Source organism: Rhinopithecus roxellana, chromosome 20 (assembly GCF_007565055.1).
Source record: "Rhinopithecus roxellana isolate Shanxi Qingling chromosome 20, ASM756505v1, whole genome shotgun sequence".
NCBI classification, from domain to species: Eukaryota; Metazoa; Chordata; class Mammalia; order Primates; family Cercopithecidae; genus Rhinopithecus; species Rhinopithecus roxellana.
The window spans coordinates 79,441,238-79,463,522 of NC_044568.1; the positions used below are offsets into that span (position 1 = coordinate 79,441,238).

The window sequence follows — 22,285 nt, forward strand, 5'->3', positions numbered from 1 at the left end:
AGGACTGACAAGATAGATGAGTTGCCTCCCTTCCTCACCCCTGGTAGCTGACCCGGCCCTGGAGTTGAGGTCAAATCCACTTACTTCCCTCCAGCTCCTCTGCTGACCTGCAGTCCCCATCACCAGCATCTCACAGGATGGCTGCTGCAGCTCTGGGCTCTCCCCATTCGTTCTTGTTCTGCTTCTACCACATCGAATGCAGAATGCAGATTCCCTCACCTCATGCTCCCTTGAAACCTCCCAGCTGCCTTCTCTTTGCTCTTGGGAGAAAGACCCACATCCTTAACACAGCCTGGAGGCCTCACATGCTTTCCCCTTCTCTCTGATCCAGCCATCTATCCTTTTTCTCCTTTTGTTTTTAAAGCTTTTAACTACTTTTTCTTCTTTTTTTTTTGAGATGGAGTCTCTCTCTGTCACCCAGACTGGAGTGCAGTGGCGTGATCTCGGCTCACTGCAAGCTCTGCCTCCTGGGTTCACGCCATTCTCCTGCCTCAGCCTCCCGAGTAGCTGGGACTGCAGATGCCCACCACCATGCCCAGCTAATTTTTTTGTATTTTTAGTGGAGATGGGGTTTCATCGTGTTAGCCAGGATAATCTTGATCTCCTGACCTCGTGATCCACCCACCTCGGCCTCCCAAAGTGCTGGGATTACAGGCGTGAGCCCCTGCATCCGTTCTGCTTTTCACTACTTTTTCAAGGAAATTTTTTTCTTTTTTTGAGATGGAGTTTCACTCTTGTTGCCCAGGCTGGAGTGCAATGGCGTGATCTTGGCTCACCACAACCTCCGTCTCCTGGGTTCAAGCGATTCTCTTGCCTCGGCCTCCCAGGTAGCTGGGATTACAGGTGTGCACCACCATGCCTAGCTAATTTTGTATTTTTAGTAGAGACAGGGTTTTTCCATGTTGATCAGGCTGGTCCTAAACTCCCAACCTCAGGTGATCCACCCGCCTCAGCCTCTCAAAGTGCTGGGATTACAGGCAAAGCCACTGCATCTGGCCTGGATCATTTTTGACTTACAAAAATGACAGCTTGTTCAAAATAATAAAAACAAAATGTTTCTAATGCCTCTCCTTTTTAAAACAGTGTGCAGATTTCAGGCTCAGAGCCGTCCTCTGGCCATGGCAGAGAGTCAAAATTTATTACTTAATTGTATTTAGTTTTTTTTTTTTTGAGATGGAGCCTTGCTCCGTTGCACAGTTTGGAGTGCAGGGGTGCAATCTCCGTTCACTGCAACCTCCACCTCCCGGGTTCAAGCGATTCTCTTGCCTCAACCTCCCTAGTAGCTGGGATTACAGGTGCGCGCCTCCAGGCCTGGCTAATTTTTGTATTTTTTAGTAGAGACGGGGTTTCACCATGTTGGTCAGGCTGGTCTTTTTTTTTTTTTTTTTTTTTTTTTTTTTTTTTTTTTTGGGACGGAGTCTTGTTCTGTTCTGTCGCCCGAGCTGGAGTGCAGTGGCCGGATCTCAGCTCACTGCAAGCTCCGCCTCCCGGGTTTACGCCATTCTCCTGCCTCAGCCTCCGCAGTAGCTGGGACTACAGGTGCCCGCCACCTCGCCCGGCTAGTTTTTTGTATTTTTAGTAGAGACGGGGTTTCACCGTGTTAGCCAGGATGGTCTCGATCTTTTGACCTCGTGATCCGCCCGTCCCGGCCTCCCAAAGTGCTGGGATTACAGGCTTGAGCCACCGCGCCCAGCCAAGGTCAGGCTGGTCTTAAACTCCTGACCTCAAGCGATGTACCTGCCTCAGCCTCCCAAAGTCGTGGGATTACAGGCGTGAGCCACCGTGCCCAGGCTACGTTTACCTTTTTTTTTTTTTTTTTTTTTTACTTTTTTTTTTCCACTTTTTTTTTTCATTTACTTTTTTTTTTTTTTTTTTTTTTGAGACGGAGTCTGGCTCTGTCGCCCAGGCTGGAGTGCAGTGGCCGGATCTCAGTTCACTGCAAGCTCCGCCTCCCGGGTTTACGCCATTCTCCTGCCTCCGCCTCCCAAGTAGCTGGGACTACAGGCGCCCGCCTCGTCGCCCGGCTAGTTTTTTGTATTCTTTAGTAGAGACGGGGTTTCACCGTATTAGCCAGGGTGGTCTCGATCTCCTGACCTTGTGATCCGCCCGTCTCGGCCTCCCAAAGTGCTGGGATGACAGGCTTGAGCCACCGCGCCCGGCCTTTTCATTTACTTTTAAGGCTACTGTTTTTATGTCATATGATGCTAGTTTTCCATTTACAACTGTGATGCATGCAGCTTTCCATGTTTTAAATTTTAAAATAATTTTTAAACCTGTGTATGTAACTGAACAAAGTGAGTCAAATTCAAGACAAATAAGTAAATAATAGCACATATCCTTACATCGAAAAAAAGCTGTCAAGGTGTTGGTGGACGAATCATGTTTCGAGTAGAGACAGTGCTAGCAGGACAGAGCAGACCGTTGCTGGATTTGGGAGCCTAAATGGTGCACCGTATTATTTTGCCAAAATACAAAATCCAAGGTAGATGTGTGCGAGCATGTTTCTGTATGTATGTGAAATATATATATGTATATATGTGTATATGTATGTTATATATATGTGTGTGTGTATATACATATATGTTTGTGAGAGACGGACAGCGTGAGATGCAGCTGTCTTCACATGGAACATAAAACAGTATTGACATTAGGGGAAATGCAGACGAGACTTGTTTTTTCCTTCAGATGGAGTCCTGAGAAGCTTCCCCGGGAGGAAGTGGTGGCAGCCACTGACTCTGAAATGCGTGCTTCTCCTCTTTACTTTCTGTTGACGATGTTTTCTAGCTCTTTTTTTAACCTAGGAACAAAGACTCATTCTTGTGGTTCATTGAAATTATTCCACTTTCTTTCAGTCAGACTGGCCTGTGAAGCAGCTTTAAGATATCTTTGGAATATTTTGCCTTCTAGAAATAATGGCCCAGGAGCTTTGTAGGCCCTAGAAGTTACCTCAAAGACTAGACACGTGATTGTTCCGCCAAGGTGTCTTTGTCCCATGTGGAATCAGAGGACGTAATCTGGAAGTTTTCCCTTTAAATTCTGGGAACGATAACGGAGGCAGTGGAATCAGCATAGGCTTTGGAGCTTGGCATTCGAATCCTGGGTTTGCCGGTTCTGAATTGTGTTGCGATTTTGGGCAAGTTTCTTTCTTGCACCTCAATTTCCGTAACTCTGAAATGGGTAGTATAACGGTATTCACTTCAGAGGGTTGTTATGAGTCAGTTCATGTACAGCCCTTAGAACACTGCCTGGCAGGTAGTAAGTTTCCAGTAATTATTAGCTGTTGTGATTTTCATTATAAGGATATGTAAGGTGTTTTGACATTTGGTAGACATTTACCACACTCACACACTGGATCTCTTTGCCATATGGGTGGCAGTGAGTTGGCTTCAGGTATTCATCTGCATTTAGAAATGGTTAATTTTGGCCAGGTGCGGTGGCCTGCACCTGTAATCTCAGCACTATGGGAGGCCAAGGTGGGAGGATCACTTGAGCCCAGGAGTTTGAGACCAGCCTGGGCAACATGGCGAAACCCCCTGTCTACAGAAAAAAAAAAAATTAGCTAGCCGGGTGTGGTGGTGCAGGCCTGTGGTCTCAGCTACTCAGGAGGCTGAAGTGGGAGGATCACTTGAGCCTAGGAGGTCGAGGCTGCAGTGAGCCGTCAACCCGCCACTGCACTCTAGCCTGGTTGATGTGAGTGAGACCCTGTCTCAAAAAAAAAAAAAAAAGAAGAAGAAGAAGAAATTGCTCTTTTTTGTGAACTTTCAGGTGACTGTCAGAAGAAATCATAGGAGAGCATTTCTTCTCCCTTCAAAGCATGCAAGAAAGAATGATTTGTTTTGGTGATTTTTTTTTTTTTTTTTTTTAACCTGCTGGGGAATTAGAATCAGTTTTGGACTTTTCAGGAAGCTAAAAACCAAAACCAGCTGCCCTTTGTTGTTCCTGATGTTATTCTTAATGCAATTGAAAACTGTCACGTGTATCCCCCAGAGGACTTACGAAACGGAATGGTTTTTTCAGGTATTTTTTTCTCTTTTAAATGTCTCTGAATGTTTGTCGTGTGATTTTTATGTTCCCTGCGTCACAAGTTTCTTACCAGCCTCTAACTAGTTTGAGGTGTTGACTGGATGTTACGATTCTTGTCATCCTGGCCAAAAATCCTGGGGTTCATTAATTGGATTCTCCTCCTCCCTTACCCCAAGTACTTTATTTCCACTTTGAGATTCTGTACTAGGCAGTCCATATTGCATACTCATTTATTTTACTGCTTGATTAAATGAAGTGCTTGGGGTTTTTTTTGAAAAAAGATTATTTCTAGCAATGGGGAACCTCTAGGACGTTTAACAAATCTAAGCCCATTTTTATATCTGAATTTTTTTTTTTTTCCTTTGAGACGGGGTCTCACTCTGTCACGCAGGTGGAGTACAGTGGTGTGATCTCAGCTCACTGCAACCTCCACCTCCTGGGTTCCAGCGATTCTTGTGCCTCAGCCTCCGAGTAGCTGGGATTTTAGACTTGTGTCACCACACCCAGCTAATTTTTGTATTTTTAGTAGAGACGGGGTTTAACCATGTTGGCCAGGCTGCTCTCAAACTCCTGACCTCAGGTGATCCACCCTTCTTGGCCTCCCAAAGTGTTGGGATTACAGGTGTGAGTCACTATGCCTGGCCCTGAGCCTATTTTTATATCTGAATTTTAATTAATATTTGTCTTATTTATATTGATAGTTGTTGAAGGCACTGCCTAGGCCATAGTAAACAATATGTTAGCACCATCATCATCAGTGTCATGAACCTGACAGTAGAGAGAGGTGGTGAGCATGGGGTGTGAGCTTTGGTGTCAGACATACTTACCTTTATGCCTACTTCAGCCACAAATCACCAGTTACCAGCTGTATAATTTTGGACTGACCTAGCTCCTTTAAGCCTCTCATGCACCGTCTGGAAAATCAGATGATAATAATGATACTCACTTCCTAGAGTTATGGTCAGGATTAGCTGTAATATTATTTGCTTGGGACACCCAGTAAGAACGTAATAAACTCAATACACTTTTTTTCGAATGACTAGACATACCTGTGTTTTTTGACAGTTACTAGTAACTGAAGGCTAAAAGGATTGCCTCATTAATTCCTTCATTCAACAGGTATTTATTTGTAGAGCACTATGTTGGCATTGGCGATGCAAATTGGATGAGATGGTTGCTGTCTTCAAGAAATTCAAAATTGAATCTGGGAGTTGGACATGTAAATTGTGGACAATTATGGTGACCTGTAATAAATATTAGTTGTCATAGAGGTAACACCAGGGTTGTTAGTGGTCAGATAGGTGGGATAGGAATTTTAGGCAGAGGGAATAGCAGATGTGAAGGTGCAGGGATGTGGGGCACAATGGTGGGGTGCATGGATGAGTGTTGTTTGGTTTGGGAGACAGGTGGAAAGTCAGCAGGGAAGTATTTGAATGCCATCAGTTAGGGCATTATTTCTTTTTTTATTTTTGAGACAGAGTTTTGCTTTTGTTGACCAGGCTGGAGTACAATGACGCAATCTTGGCTCACTGCAACCTCCGCCTCCCAGGTTCAAGCGATTCTTCTGCCTCAGCCTCCGGAGAGGCGCCCGCCACCATGCCTGGCTAATTTTTGTATTTTCTGTAGAGATGGGGTTTCACCATGTTGGCCAGGCTGGTCTTAAACTCCTGACCTCGTGATCTGCCTGCCTCAGCCTCCCAAAGTGCTGAGATTACAGGTGTGAGCCACCGTGCCTGTCAGGGCATTATTTCTTAAACTTAGGCCATCATGTACCATTTTGACCATTTTTGCCATTTCTGTGTTCCATCTGAGCCAGAGGTTGGCTTGAAGTAGAATTCCAAGGCACTGTCTACTGTGGTCTGGGTCTGGTTATATTTTTTCCTGACACATATAAATATTTATCTGTGTTCCCCTAAAATCATGTCATGTACTGTGAACCCGTAGCATGGTATGGTACCAATTGGTAAAAAAGAAAGAAAGAAAATGACGCAGTCAGATTTGCATTTCAGGGAGACAGCTTCTGCCCAGGATGCATGGGTTGGGGTGGGTGGAGGTGGGTGGGGTGAGATGGAGTCTGGGAGAGCCAGGGTTGGAGGGCTGAGTGAAGCGGGGACTGGGGAAGAGACAGAAGGATTGAGGTTCAGGACTGAGCCTTGATGAGATTCAGTGATTACCTGAATGTGGAGGCTGAGAAATAATTCCATGGTTCTACTATGGAAGCTTTGCTCAAAACGGCAAAGCCAAATAGCCAGCAAACATATATTAGGGAAAAAAAAGACACCGAAATTCACTAGTAGTCAAGGAAATGCAAATTAAAGCAACAGTGAGCTGCCTACTTTTCACCCGCCAGACTGACAAAATCTCAAAACAACAGTCAAGATTATTGTTAGTGGCCAGGCACGGTGGCTCAAATGCCTCCAATCCCAGCCCTTTGGGAGGCTGAGGGGGGCAGATTGCTTGAGGCCAGGAGTTCGAGACCAGCCTGGTCAATGTGGTGAAACCCCGTCTCTACTGAAAAAAAAAAAGAATATATATATATGTATATTTATATATATTTATATATTTATATGTATTTATATTTATATATATTATATATATAATTAGCTATGTGTGTGTGTATATATATATATTTAGCAAGAGAGAGAAGAAAAGGGTGGTCTCATGCACTGCTGGCCAGAAAGCAGGAATGAAAATAAATATATATTGGTTTTTAAATTTTTTATTGTTATTTATTATTTATGTATTTAATTTTGAGACGGAGTCCCGCTCTGTTGTCTAGCCTGGAGTGCAGTGGCATGATCTTGGCTCACTGCAATCTCTGCCTCCCAGGTTTAAGTGATTTTCCTGTCTCAGCCTCCCGAGTAGCTGGGATTACAGGTACGCGCCGCCATACCCGGCTAATTTTTTTTGTTTTGTATTTTAGTAGAGACACGGTTTCACCGTGTTGCCCAGGCTGGTCTTGAACTCCTGAGCTCAGGCAGTCTACCTGCTTCGACCTCCCAAAGTGCTAGGATTACAGGCATGAGCCACTGTGCCTGGCCTTTATTTTATTTTTATTTATTAAGAAAATGTTTTTAAAGACGGATCTCATTATATTGCCCAGGCTGGCTTTGAACTCCTGGCCTCAAGTGATCCTCCCTCCTCAAACTCCCAAATAGCTGGGACTCTAGGTGCATGCCACTGTGCCTGAGTTCTTATTTTTTTATTTTTTTATTTTTATTTATTTTTATTTATTTATTTATTCATTTTTTTTGAGATGGAGTCTCGCTCTGTGGCCCAGGCTGGAGTGCAGTGGCGCGATCTCGGCTCACTGCAAGCTCCGCCTCCCGGGTTTACGCCATTCTCCTGCCTCAGCCTCCCGAGTAGCTGGGACTACAGGCGCCCGCCATCTCACCCGGCTAGTTTTTTGTCTTTTTTAGTAGAGACGGGGTTTCACCGTGTAGACCAGGATGGTCTCGATCTCCTGACCTCGTGATCCGCCCGTCTCGGCCTCCCAAAGTGCTGGGATTACAGGCTTGAGCCACCGCGCCCGGCCTCTTATTTTTTTAAAGCAAGCTTTTGATTTGAATTTTTTGTTCTCTCAGGCTGTGGACTTTGACCAGACTTGGAGATCCCGTTGGCAATTGGCTTCATGTAATTTCTCATTTCTCATTTATTTATGTCTGCATCCAGGGGCTCTTGTTTTTCTCCACTCCCTTTTTCCATTTTGATTTACCGGCTCCTTCAGCAGATTCCTTCTCAGTGCCAGCACCTGTTCTTGATTTTGACGTTCCTCATCTGCCAAGAGCATCCAGGCAGCATTTGCATCTAGACTTAGAGTTGGAAATCTGTCTATGCCAGGGAGGACAATTATTGTTTATATTAGTAACATTTGAAAATTAGCAGAGCCAGGCGTGGTGGCTCATGCTTGCAATCCGAGCACTTTGGAAGGCTGAGGTGTGCAGATCATCTGAGGTTGGGAGTTCGAGACCCACCTGACCGACGTGGAGAAATCCTGTCTCTACTAAAAATACGAAATCAGCTGGGTGGTGGCGCATGCCTGTAATCCTAGCTTTTTGGGAGGCTGAGGCAGAAGAATTGCTTGAACCCGAGAGGCCGAGGCAGAAGAATTGCTTGAACCTGGGAGGCAGAGGTTGTGGTGAGCCGAGATCACACCATTACACTCCAGGCTGGGCAACAAGAATGAAACTCCGTCTAAAAAAAAAAAAAAAAGAAAAGAAAAAGAAAATCGTCAGAAATTATGATTTACCATTTAAAGATAGGTTATTTTTTCCATTTTCTGGTTCCTCTGTACAAAGATTAATTTGATTCTTTGTATATACCTTTCTGCTATCCTCAAACCTTCACACTTATGGTACCTTGAAAACTGCTGCCTTGTGAGTTATCACGGTTGCCAAGCATGAGTTTTTTTCTTTTTACTTTTTGATCAACTGTTTTATTTTGGGGAGAGGGGGAGGGTCCCCTTTTTTCTGTCCTGTATGTTCTCCTTCCCTTTGGGTTGCTTATGTTAATGACCAAGAATTATTTGTTCTATATTTTTCCATGCTCACACAATTATTTACAAATAAAATAGCCATGTATATATACACACATATATAGCCTTTATTGCCATTGTTTTACAAAAATGGAATCATACATAATGCTCTGCATTTTTATTTTTTCTCTTGGTACTCCTGCGTTGAAACCTTTCCAAGTTATAGTTCTTTTGGAGACAGTGTCTTGCTCTGTCACCAGACTGGAGTGCCGTGGCGTGATCTCAGCTCATTGCAACTCCCTAGTTCAAGCGATTCTCCTGCCTCAGCCTCCTGAGTAGCTGGGATTACAGGCACATGCCACCACCATGCCCGGCTAATTTTTGTATTTTAGTAGAGACGGAGTTTCACTATGTTGGCCAGGATGGTCTCCATCTCCTGACCTTGTGATCCGCCTGCCTCAGCCTCCCAAAGTGCTGGGATTACAGGCGTGAGCCACCATGCCCGGCCTTTTTGTTTTCGAGACGGAGCCTTGCTCTGTTGCCCAGGCTGGAGTGCAGTGACGCGATCTTGGCTCACTGTAAGCTCCGCCTCCCGGGTTCATGCCATTCTCCTGCCTCAACCTCCCAAGTAGCTGGGACTACAGGCACCCGCTACCACACCTGGATAATTTTTTGTATTTTTAGTAGAGACGGGGTATCACCATGTTAGCCAGGATGATCTCCTGACCTTGTGATCCGCCTGCCTCGGCCTCCCAAAGTGCTGGGATTACAGGCATGAGCCACCGCACCCGGCCTCCAAGTTACAGTTCTAATAATTCTTTTTATTTATTTACTTTTTGGGGACAGAATGTCACTCTGTCACCCAGGCTGAAGTGCAGTGGTGCAATCTTGGCTCACTGCAACCTTCACTTCCCGGGTTCAAGCGATTCTCCTGCCTCAGCCTCCCAAGTAGCTGGGATTACGGGTGCCCGCCAGCACGCCCGGCTAATTTTTGTGTTTTTATTAGAGATGGGATTTCACCATGTTGGCCAGGCTGGTCTCAAATTCCTGACCTCAAGTGATCCGCCCACCTCGGCCTCCCAAAGTGCTGGGATTACAGGCGTGAACCACTGCCCTCGTCCGGCTAATAATTATTTTTAAAAGGCTACATTGCATTGCATGTTCCAGATGTACAAACAGTTGCCTGTGGAATACTGACTTTGTTTCTGATTTTTACTGTGATGGACAATGAAGCAATAGACATCCTTAAGCATCTTTTTTTTTTTTTTTTTTTTTTTTTAAACTGTACTGAGGATTTTTTATTTATGGTGTAGGTTTCCAGGAGTTGGGTTGCTCAGTCAAAGAGAACAGCCTCTGGCTTTTGAAACGTTTCTACCAGTTGTGCACGAGTCTACCTTTTTCTTTCTTGCCAACAATAATTTCTCTGGCATAAGAGTGTCATTGCTAGGTTGTATGGTATTTGCACAGTTAGTGTTATCTAGAGTGGCTGTACTGTTTTACAGTCCCACCAGTAGTGTGGCAGTGATCCAGTTTCTCTGCATCCTTTCTAGCATTTGGTTTTGTCATGACTTTGTATTTTAGCCATTCTGATAGGTGTGTAGTTGTGTCTCATTGTGGTTTGAATTTGCATTTCCCTAATGGCTAATGATGTTGAACGTCTTTTCCTGCGTGTACTGGCCATCTGCATATCCCCTTTGGTGAGCTGTCTGTTCATTTCTTGCTCATTTTCTAGCTGTTAGGGCTTTTATTTTTATAGGATGATTTCCTAGAAGTGGGATTGCTGGGTCAAAGGGTTATGCACATTAAAAAAAAATTATACTGGCCGAGCACAGTGGCCCATACCTATAATTCTAGCGCTTTAGGAGGCCAAGGCAGGAGGATTGCTTAAGCCCAGGAGTTACAGACCAGCCTGGGCACTATAGTGAGACCCCTGTCTTTACAAAAAAAAAAAAAAAAATTAAAAAAATTAACTGACCCTGGTAGTGCCTGTGATCTCAGCTACTTGGGAGGCTGAGGTGGAAGATCACTTGGACCTGGGAGGTCAAGACTGTAGTGAGCCATGATTGTGCCACTGCACTCCAGTGTGGGTCACAGAATGAGACCCTATCTCAAAAAAAAAAAAAAAAAAAAAAAAAATTATACTGCCTGATCTCTCTGCAGAAAGATATAGCAATTCATATTTCTATTCCTATCAACAATAGCTATTTCCCCACACTCTTGCTAGCACTATGATTGCTTTTAAAGTCCTTAGTCCTAACCTGGGCCTCAGTGTTACTATACTTTCTTGGCTATTAGTGAGATTGAGTATCTTTTCTTGTGTTTATTGGCCAACTGTATTTCACCCTTTTGTGGTTGCTTTGTTCACCTTGTTTGCTTTTTATTTTTTGAGTTGCTTGTCTTATCCATTTGTAGAAACAGAATTTTTGTGAATATTAATTTTTTCCGTGATATGTTCTGTTAATATTTTCTCATCTGTCACTTTAGTTATTGTTTCACTGTATTTATGATATCTTTTTGCCATGTATACATTTACAAATTCTATGTAATTAATTCTGTGAACCTTAAAATGTTTTGGTTTTTGAGTACTGAATCTTATCCTCAGATTCTTTGGTATTTTTCTCAGTTATTTTTTACTGTAAACGTTTTCAATTTTTACACTTAACATTTTTCTTTGATCTTGACCCACCTGGAATTTCATTCTGTCTGTGGTTTGTGTTAGGAGTTTATCCTTATGAGATAGGAATTTATCCTTATTTTTTTTTTTTTTCCAGCTCCATGATCCTTTGTGTTAACGTCATTGGTTAAGCAGCCCGTTCTACCCATCTGACTGAAGTGCTACCGTTATTATAGATTAAATGCTTCCATATGTATTAGGATTTTTTTTGGGGGGGGACTTTCTTTTTTTTTGAGATGAAGTCTTGCTCTTGTCATCTGGGCGGGAGTGCAATGGCACGATCTTGGCTCACTGCAACCCCCGCGTACCGGGTGCTAGTGAATCTCCTGCCTCAGCCTTCCAAGTAGCTGGGATTACAGGCACCTGCCACCACGCCTGGCCTGTACCCCAGAACAAGGGGTGTCAAGTCCTACCTGCAGTTGTTACTGGAATTGTATTAAGTTTATACATTACATTGGGAAGAACTGACATTTTGAGTTTAATAAGTCTTCCCATTCAGGAAAATGGTGTTTCTATTTATCTATTTGTTTGATCTTTATGCTGTTTAATAAAATTTTATGTTTTTCTTCATATAGGGCTTGCGTATTTCTTTATAAAAACGATTTATTTTGGTCAGGTGCGGTGGCTCACGCCTGTAATCCCAGCACTTTGGGAGGCTGAGGCAGGTGAATCACGAGGTCAGGAGTTTTGGACCAGCCTGGGCAAGATGGTAAAACCCTGGCTCTACTAAAAATTAAAAAAAAAAAAAAATTATCTGGGTGTGGTGGCGGGCAGCTGTAATCCCAGCTACTCGGGAGGCTGAGGCAGGAGAATTGCTTGAACCTGGGAGGCGCAGGTTGCAGTCAGCTGAGATCGTGCCACTGCACTTTAGCCTGGGTGACAGAGTAAGACTCTGTCGCAAAAAAAAAAAAGAAAAAAGATTTATTTTATTTTTGTCACTATTATGCATCAAGTTCCTCTCCTCTAGTTTTATCTACTTAAAGAAAGTCAACTTTTAATGTTATAGTGTCTTTTTTTTTCCTTTGGCAAATTTATATGGCATGTATTATCTTTTACACTTTTTTAAATCTTTTTTTTTCTTTTTTTGGAGTGTGGGGTCTCGCTATATTGCCCAGGCAGGTCTCAAACTCCTGGGCTCAAGCTATCCTCCTGCCGCTGCCTCCCTAAGAGTTGGGATTACAGGTGTGAGCCACTGAGCCTGGCCTGGGGTATATTATCTTTTATTGCAGTGTTTTAACATTTATGGGTAGAAATATTTAAATCTTTTTGTAGGTCTTTTTCCATTTGACATTATAATCTAATCTTTTAAAAAATGCTATTTCCAAGTTTTCTATAAGCATCTTAAATAGTTGCATGATTCTTCCTCACGATAACCTTGAAACCACATTTCTTCATTCCTTATCTGTAGTTGAAAGCAACAATATTTCTGGTTCTTGAAGCGTGAATACCTTTTTAAATGCTTATTTTAGAAAATGAGTTAGGTTCGGAAAAGTATGAAAGCAAGAAAACCATGACCAGTAATTCTTTTCGTTTTTTTTTGAGATGGAATCTCGCTCTGTTGCCCAGACTGGAGTGCAGTGGCACGATCTCGGCTCATTCCAAGCTCCGCCTCCTGGGTTCACGCCATTCTCCTGCCTCAGCCTCCCTAGTAGCTGGGACCACAGGCGCCTGCCACCATGGCCGGCTAATTTTTTGTGTTTTTAGTAGAGATGGGGTTTCACTGTGTTAGCCAGAATGGTCTTGATCTCTTGACCTCGTGATCTGCCCGCCTCAGCCTCCCAAAGTTGTGGGATTACAGGAGTGAGCCACTGCGCCCGGCAACCATGACTGGTAAATCTTTCACCAAGTGGCTCTTAATTTTTTTACATAATTCCCTTAGGAATTGTTTTATATATATATATATATATATATATATATATATATATATATATATATATATATATATATATGTGTGTGTGTGTGTGTGTGTGTAATATATATATACACACACGTGTGTATATATATATACACACGTATATATGCATGCATATATATATTTATTTGAGACAGAGTTTCGCTCTTGTTGCCCAAGCTGGAGTGCAATGGCGCGATCTTGGCTCACTGCAAACCTCTGCCTCCCAGGTTCAAGTGATTCTCCTGCCTCAGCCTCCCAAGTAGCTGCAATTACAGGTGGGCGCCACCACACCCGACTTTTTTTTTGTATTTTTACTAGAAATGAGATTTCACCATTTTAGTTAGGCTGGTCTCAAACTCCTGACCTCAGGTGATCCGCCTGCCTTGGCCTCCCAAAGCACTGGGATGACAGGCGTGAGCTACCGCGCCTGGCCTGTATTGTTTTTTTTAAGCACAACTGAGAACATACTTAACATACAGTTCCCTATCCTGCTTATTTTTCATCTTATGTTATAAAGATATTGACTTATCAGTATAAGCTCTTGGTAAATATTTTTAAGACCTAAATAGGTATTGTTTATCTAACCAGTTCCCCAAGTGTTAAATATTTAGGCAGTTTCTAACTTTTTTTTTTTTTTTTAAAGACAAGGTCTTGCTCTGTCACCCATGCTAAAGTGCAGTGGTGTGATCCTGGCTCACCGTAGCCTCCGCTTCCTGGGCTCAAGAAACCCTCCTGTCTCAGCTTCCTGAGTAGCTGGGACTACAGGCATGCACAGCCACACCCAGGGCTAATTTTTTTATTTTTTGTAGAGACAGGGTTTCAGGCCACTGTGCCTGTAATCTTAACTCTTTAAAACATTTATTTATTTATTTATTTATTTATTTATTTATTTATTTATTTATTTATTTTTTAGAATACAGACAAGGTTTTGCTTTGTTGCCCAGGCTGGTTTCAAACTCCTGGCCTCAAGTGATCTGCCCCCCTCGGCCTCCCAGATGGCTGGGATTGCAGGTGTGAGCCACTGTGCCCCACCTATTCTTAGATTTTTATCTGATTTGTAGATTACAGTCTAGGATTGATTTCTACTACTGAAATTCATGGATTAAAGATGTGAATCTTTTTGAAAAGTTAATTAAACATTAATATAACTCATGGCCCATTTCTTCTTCTTTTTTCTTTTCTTTTTTTGAGACAGAGTATCATTCCGTTGCCCAGGCTGGACTGCAGTGGTGCCATCTCAGTTCACTGCAACCTCTGCCTCCTGGGTTCAAGCGATTCTCCTGTCTCAGCCTCCTGAGTAGCTGGGATTACAAGCGTTTGCCACCATGCCCAGCTAATTTTTGTATTTTTAGTAGAGATGGGGTTTTGCCATGTTGGCCAGGCTGGTCTGGAACTCCTGACCTCAGGTGATCTTCCTGTCTTGGCTTCCCAGAGTGCTGAGATTACAGGTGTGAGCCACTGAACCTGGCCTCATGGCCCATTTCAAATGATTGTCATGTAATGGCCTTGTACTTACGGTCTTCAATCTGAGATATGGCTCATACTGTTGACTGAATGATTTTCATTGGTACAGCAGACTCCATTCCAGCTAACATTGGAATTTTACAAATGAGGATAATCCAGTCCATTTTCATGACTGTACTTGGTTTTCTCAAAAAGGCTCCAGTAAAGCTGTAACATAGTAAAAGAATTGCGGCCGGGCGCGGTGGCTCAAGCCTGTAATCCCAGCACTTTGGGAGGCCAAGACGGGCGGATCACGAGGTCAGGAGATCGAGACCATCCTGGCTAACACGGTGAAACCCCCTCTCTACTAAAAAATACAAAAAACTAGCCGGGCGACGTGGCGGCGCCTGTAGTCCCAGCTACCCGGGAGGCTGAGACAGGAGAATGGGGTGAACCCGGGAGGCGGAGCTTGCAGTGAGCTGAGATCCGGCCATAGCACTCCAGCCTGGGCGACAGAGCGAGACTCCGTCTCAAAAAAAAAAGAATTGCGAGGCGTGGTGGCTCACGTCTGGAATCCCAGCACTTTGGGAGGTTGAGGCGGGCGGCTCACAAATCAGGAGTTCGAGATCAGCCTGGCCAACACAGTGAAACCCAATCTCTACAAAAAAAAAAAAAAAAAAAATTAGCTGGGCATGATGGTGCGCACCTGTAATCCCAGCTACTTGGGAGGCTGGGGCAGGACAGTTGCTTGAACTCAGGAGACAGAGGTTGCAGTGAGCCGAGATCATGCCACTGCACTTCAGCTTGAGCAACAGAGTGACACTCTGACTCAAAAAAAAAAAGTATTGAGTAAATAGGTCCTTCTGTCACAAGGTTAATTTGATGCAGTTTATAAAAATGCAGCATTCATAGCTGATCCTGTTGTTCTAATATTTGCCATGCAGAAGTATAGGATTCTTAGGAATCTTTTACTAGATTAGTGTGGCAGATTAAGCAGTCTTGAAATATAGGACAGGCTGTGCTTGGTGTCTCACTTCTGTAATCCTAGCACTTTGGAAGGCCAAGGTGGGCAGATCACTTGAGGTCAGGAGTTCGAGATCAGCCTGGCCAACATGGTAAAACCCTATCTCTACTAAAAATACAAAAAAATTGGCCAGGCATGGTGGCGCGTGCCTGTAATCCTAGCTACTCCAGAGGCTGAGGCAGGAGAATCTTGAACCTGGGAGGCGGAGGTTACAGTGAGCCGAGATCATGTCACTGCACTCCAGCCTGGGGAACAGAGCGAGGCTCCATCTCAAAAAAAAAAAAAAAAAAAAAAAAGATAGGGCAAAGCTCAAGAAAACAAATGCTTGCTGAATCTTAACAGAAAACTAGTTGAGCGGGTGCAGTGTCCAGCTATGCTGATCTTGGTGGACAGTTTTAAATGCAGCAGGAGGAAGTTACCTCATTTTCCATTCACAACTCTTTTGCTACTTTGTCAGACTTTTACTGAGCACCTGGGGAGGAAGTTTTTTTTTTTCTAAACAGCTTTATTGAGGTCTAGTTTATATGCCATGAAAATTGTAAGTATACAATTCAATGATTTTTTTTTTCTTTCAATTCAGTGATTTTTGTGCTTTTTTTTTTTTTTTCTTTGAGGCAGAGTTTCGCTCTTGTTGCTCAGACTGGAGTACAGTGGCACCATCTTGGCTCACTGCAACCTCCGCCTCCCGGGTTCAAGCGATTCTCCAGACTCAGCGTCCGGAGTAGCTGGGATTACAGGGGCCTGCCACCACGCCTGGCTAATTTTTGTAGTTTTAATAGAGAGGGAGTTTCACCATGTTGGCCACGCTCGTCTCGAACTCTTGACCTCAGGTGATCCGCCCACCTCAGCCTTCCAAAGTGTTGGGATTACAGGTGTGAGTCACCGTGCCCAGCTGATTTTTGTGCTTTTTAATACATTTATAGAGTTGTGCAACCATCATGACAATTCAATTTTAGAGCATTTCCATTATCCCCCCCAAATTCCCTTGTGCTAGTTAACACTTAATCCCTAATTTCAACCCCAGCCTTAGAGAACCACTAATTAAATGACTTTCTGTTTCTGTATCCAAAGGTTCCTTGACTTATGATGGGATAATGTCCTGATAATCCTATCGTAGAGTCAAAAAATCATAAATTGAACCATGTTTATGTTGAGGACTGTCTGTATTTACCCTTCTTAGATGTTTCATGGAATTTACAATGTGTGGTGTTTTGGATCTGGCTTCCTTCCTCTAGCATAATATTTTCAAGGTTCTTCCATGTTGTAGCATGGATCAGTACCTTATTCCCTTTTTTTTTTTTTGAGGTCGAGTCTCTCTCTGTTGCCCAAGGTGGAGTGCAGTGGTGTGATCTTGGCTCACACTGCAACCTATGCCCCCTGGGTTCAAGGAATTCTCCTGCTTCACCCTCCCCAGTAGCTGGAATTACAGGTGCCTGCCGTAACGCCCAACTAATTTTTGTGTTTTTAGTAGAGATGAGAGTTCACCATGTTGGCCAGGCTGGTCTTGAACTCCTGACCTCAAGTGGTCCGCCTGCCTTGGCCTCCCAGAGTGCTGGGATTATAGATGTGAGCTACTGCGCCCCACATGACTGGTGCTTTTTAAAACATTAAAATATTCACTGTTGTTAAGTGACCCACTTATTGAAAATAATATCCCTAGTTCATTAACTTGGAATGGAAGTTTGGTGTGATAAAATGGCAAGGAGACAGCTGACATCTCCAGTGAAGCCAGAGTGTCTGCAGCAGACAGTATTCTGGGAACCCTCCAGCCTTCTCAACAAAGTGAGACTCTGTCTTAAAAAAAAAAAAAAAGGTAGCTGCGCATGGTAGTGCATGCCTGTAGTCTCAGTTACTTGGTCGGCTGAGGTGGGCAGATTGTTTGGGGGAGGTTGAGGCTGCAGTGAGCCATGATCACACTGCCACACTCCAGCCTGGGCAACAACAGAGCAAGACCCTATCTCAAAAAAAAAAAAAAAAAAAAAAAAAGAAAAAGAAAATAAAGAACTGTACTAAAGCTAGTGCCCCTTTCATTTCTTGGGAATTATCATCTACTGCTTCCCATATAAGATGGGAAGCAGTGGAAAGCCTTAGTGTGACCCTAGTGTATGATATAGTTATCATTTGGTACTTCCAAGATGTGCCCATCAGAAGCTAAAGAGTAGATTCCTGTGCTTAGACAGGTGTGTTCTACTCGATTCACTAGTTTTAACTGACCTGGATTCGAATGACAAATTACATGAAATCTCCTGAGATGCATCTCTCACCAAAATGTACATCATGTTCATAATCTTGAGTTCCCTGACTGGAGAGACCGTGTCGGTCACATTCTCTGTAGCAACCAGGCATGGTGCTAAGTGCATGGAAGCTCACAGTTAGCAAGAGCAGGCAGCCCTGGAAATCAGACCATTAACAGAGAGTGGCGAGTGCTGCAGTAGAAAGAAACTCAGAATGAGGAAACATTCAGAAAGGCTTCCTGGAGGAGAGAATACGTAAGCTAAGTCTTTTTTTTTTTTTTGAGACTGAGTTTCGCTCTTATTACCCAGAGTAGAGTACAATGGCACGATCTCGGCTCACTGCAGCCTCCGCCTCCTAGATTCATGTGATTCTCCTGCCTCAGCCTTCAGAGTAGCTGGGATTTTATAAGCATGTGCCACCACACCCAGCTCATTTTTGTGTGTGTGTGTGTTTTTTTTTTAGTAGAAATGGAGTTTCACCATGTTGGCCAGGCTGGTCTCGAACTCCTGACCCTAGGTGATCCACCCCCCCCCCCCATCCCCCCTTGGCCTTCCAAAGTGCTGGGATTACAGGTGTGAGCCGTCACGCCCAGCCAAGATCTGTCTTGAATGACCAGTAGATACGTGCTCGGGAGGTGGAAAGGGCATATGGGGAGGGTGTTAACTAGAATGGCCTTTGGCAAGGAAGGCATCATAATGATCTAATTATAGGACTAGCATCCACCTGGGTATTCGCGAAGTTTTAGGTTAGTTATGACCTGTGTGCCTCTGTGACGCAGTACTGATGATGTAACCCAAACCTTGGGGACTGGGTTTGTGCAGTTCACCTGCATTCCATTCCTCTTAGGGCCCTGGTTTTATCTAGAGCTGGCTGGGCAGTTACTGACTTGTGCATTGGAACCAAGCAAACGGATAGCAATTGTTGAGTTGATTGCTGTATTTGCAGAAGATTCTTTTAAAGATAGAGGCTTTGGTTAATTACAGAGAACTCTCAACACAACCCAGAGTTTTTTTGTTTTGTTTTTGTTTTTTTCTCTCTCTGAGACAGACGCCTGATCTGGGTCAATGTTGTTCTGTGCCATGGTTTTGGTTTCTGTGGTATTTAGAGAGTTTTGGTGGATGTCCCAGCTTTCAGGAAGCCTTAAAATATGTGCCTATGAAGCTGGGCACACTGGTTCATGCCTGTAACCCCAGCACTTTGGGAGGCCAAGGTGGGCGGATCACCTCAGGTCAGGAGTTGGAGACCAGCCTGGCCAACGTGGCGAAATCCCATCTCTACTAAAAATACAAACATTAGCCAGGCGTGGTGGAGGGCACCTGTAATCCCAGCTACATGGGAGGCTGAGGCAGGAGAATCGCTTGGACCTGGGAGGCGGAGGTTGCAGTGAGCTGAGATTGTGCCATTGCACTCCAGCCTGGGCAACAAGAGCAAAACTTCATCTCAAAAAAAAAAAAAAAAAAAGTGCCTATATGTACAGAGACTAGCATATGCACATCTATAATAATTAAGAGTGATATCTGCCCAGCAAAGAGGCTTGTTTCAATGTGGGGGAGTATTCTGGGATCTTTGGTTCAAGGCTAATCATTCATTTACCTACTACTTACCCACTGGAAAAACATTTGTGGGGCTCACACTGTGTACCAGGTACTGAGCTCAGTGCCAGGGATCCAGCAAAGATAAGATAGAAGGTGAAAACCAAGCAGCGTGGTTGAGGGGCAGTATCAGATTTGTGATGCCTAATAGGCTTCCTTCTGTGGAGGACCAGCTTTGGTCATCTGCCAGTGGTGGCCTACAATGTTGGGATCGATTAGTGATGTCTGTCATGGGCACAGAATATAATGGAAAGGCATGAATGCCGTGGATTTGCTGATGCTGTGTTAGGGTTGTGTGGTGTAGACAGAATGATGAGTGAAGATTCAGCAAGGGAGCTAGAGGGCTTTTATCTTAGAATAAAGGATGTTCATCTTGGTGATATGGGGGATGGAGGAAACTACATTGCATCAGCTTACGAGGATGGGGTTCAGGTACAGATGTCGCTGCTTATTATGCAGTTTTCAGGAGGTCACTTAAATGTCCTTAGCCTCAGCTTCTTCAAGTGTAAAATGGAGATAATAATACTTGCCTCATCTATATCATAGTGTTGATGAGAAGAGTAAAATAATGGGTATGAAAATATTTTACTACCCACAGAGTGATAAACACCTGGAGCATTGTTACCATGGGTGTGGGGATGGGTGGGGCACCTGTCTTTCCAGCCTGCTGCCCTTGTCATATCCAGCTCGTAATTCCAAGGCTGCCTTCATTCAGCCCACAGAATCTAAGCCTGTCCTTGCCCCATCACCACCTGCCATCTCATCCTGTCTTATTTTCTTCTAAGTTCTGATTAACGAAAATGGTCTCGTTAACTTATTTGTGTACCTCCCTTTGCTAGAAACATGCACATGAGTGAGGCAGAAACCTTGCCTGTCTCACTCCCATCGTCATCTCCTCAGAGCCTAGAACAGTGGCGGCATATGGCAGACATTCAGAATTTCTTAACGTTTGTTACATAAGTGAATGGAAAGGGCTCAGAAGTCCACAGACCCAATTGGGCAGAGGCTCAGGAGCCCTGAGAAGATTGCTAAGATCAAGTGCAGTTGCTGTGACCTCATCTCTTTGTTCCTGAATCTCTTATTTCTCTGGTTATTGAGAAACAAATTCGATTAAATGCACAGTAATTGTAACTTAATTGAAAATTCCATCAACTCACGATCTGAGTTCACAATGTAATCTCTTACAACAGAATAAAGAACAAGAATCAGAATTCATATTATTATTTTTAGAGCATGTAATCTCATATAACAGAATAAAGAATGAGACTCAGAATTCATATATTTTTTTCAGAGCATGTAACAGGCCATGAAATTACACAGTGTTTCCAATTTGGCAGCCTGGTGAATTCAGTCTCCAAAAACATAATCTTGTTCCTTAAACTACATGTAATATGAATTAGAGTTAAAACTTGTGAATTGGATGCAATTAACATCCAATCGGTCCCCACACGGAACTGATTGGTTTTTAACTTGTCCCCGCTCTGCACCCCTGCCAGCTGGCACCCGTCCCTGTTCCCATGTTCCTTGTGAATCGTTACTGTGCCAGTCTGATGCATATGGGTAGACTGTGCTGGGCATCCTGAGCTCTGTGAAATGAACATCAACCCAGGAGGTGTGTGGAGTGTCGCAGGTCAGTTACCCAGCCTGCAAATCCAGGTGTCTGCTGTCTGCCTTCACGCTGAGGTTTACACCTGGCAGCTTACTCATTTCCTGGAGATGCTGGGGCTGCCCTAGTTGCTACTCCCTTTTCTGGGGGCACTGATGAGTCATTGGTTCTCTCACAGGGTCACCTGTCTGTGTGCCCAGTTTGAAGCCGTCCTGCAGCATGGCTTGAAGAGGAGTCGAGGATTGGCACTCACGGCAGCAGCGATCAAGCAGGCAGCGGGCTTTGCCAGCAAAACCGAAACAGGTACCGCTCTGCCCGGCCATAGCTTGGGGGAGCTTGTCTTCCTTCTGCTCTTTTTCTTTTTATTTGTTTTTTTAATAGTAGGCAGGCAGTCATCGAGTGGGACTTGGTGGGGTGGTGTGTGCGCACAGAAATCCATGTCTTAATAGTAGTCAAAACGTAATGGTGTTGTCTGGCATCTTAATTTAAATGAAATCATCTTTTGCGCAGAATTCTCAGAGCCGCGTGGTGCAGTCTCCTCTGGGTTTGGGGGCCTGCAGCACACTGGTTTATTTCACCAGTGTGACGTCCCGGTCGCTGGGAAATTAATAATCTGTTTTAATTTGATGCCTGAGGATAGCATGGCATTTCATAATTAAATGTCTTCAGCACCAGCAACAGAAACCCCAGAGGTTCTGTTATCTTCCAATTTAATGTTGGAAAAACATTTCCATGTGAATGACAAGCATAATGCTAAATAATAACTATTAATGCTTAGTACTTTGTGCAAGACTTGCACTTTGATGTAAATTAACTCTCCATTCTTCGAGAGCCCTGTGAGTAGCAGGGACTGTTATTATTGCCACTGTACAGATGAGGAAGCTGTTTACAGTGATCTGCTTTGGAGCTGAACCTGGAAGTGGATCATGTCATGTAACAAATGTCCGGTGGTCCCCTGCTCCCCTGAGCTTTCAGTTCCAGCCCTGGCCGCGGCTACTGCTGGGAATCCAGGAATCTTTCTTATCACTATGTCGGTGTCATTGCTGAGTAAAATGTGTTGTCTTTTGCTGGTTCCCCTTTCACAGCCAAACGTTGGACCTTGTTGCATTTGGTGGCGGTGTGTGGAAATTCTCTGCTAACAGAATCCTTAGTCTTTTCCTCTCCTTCTTGTTGCTGTGTCATCCTTCCTTTTTTTCTCAGCCCTTCTATTTATTTATTTATTTATTTATTTATTTATTTATTTAGTTTTTTAGAGTTGGGGTCTTGCTCTGTTACCCAGGCTGAAGTGCAGTGCTGTGATCATGGCTCACTGAAGCCTGG

The 22,285-nt window shown here is 43.9% G+C and overlaps 1 protein-coding gene across 2 annotated transcripts in view; it reads left to right on the plus strand.

Moving 5' to 3' along the window:
- The window catches only part of SNX29 (sorting nexin 29), a 609,178-nt gene that overhangs the window by 32,133 nt on the left and 554,760 nt on the right, over positions 1–22,285 (plus strand). For both annotated transcript variants that reach the window (XM_030924514.1, XM_030924515.1), the window contains exon 4: positions 21,144–21,268. In XM_030924514.1, coding sequence (XP_030780374.1) covers positions 21,144–21,268 — 125 coding nt within the window. The remainder of the gene's footprint in view (positions 1–21,143; positions 21,269–22,285) is intronic.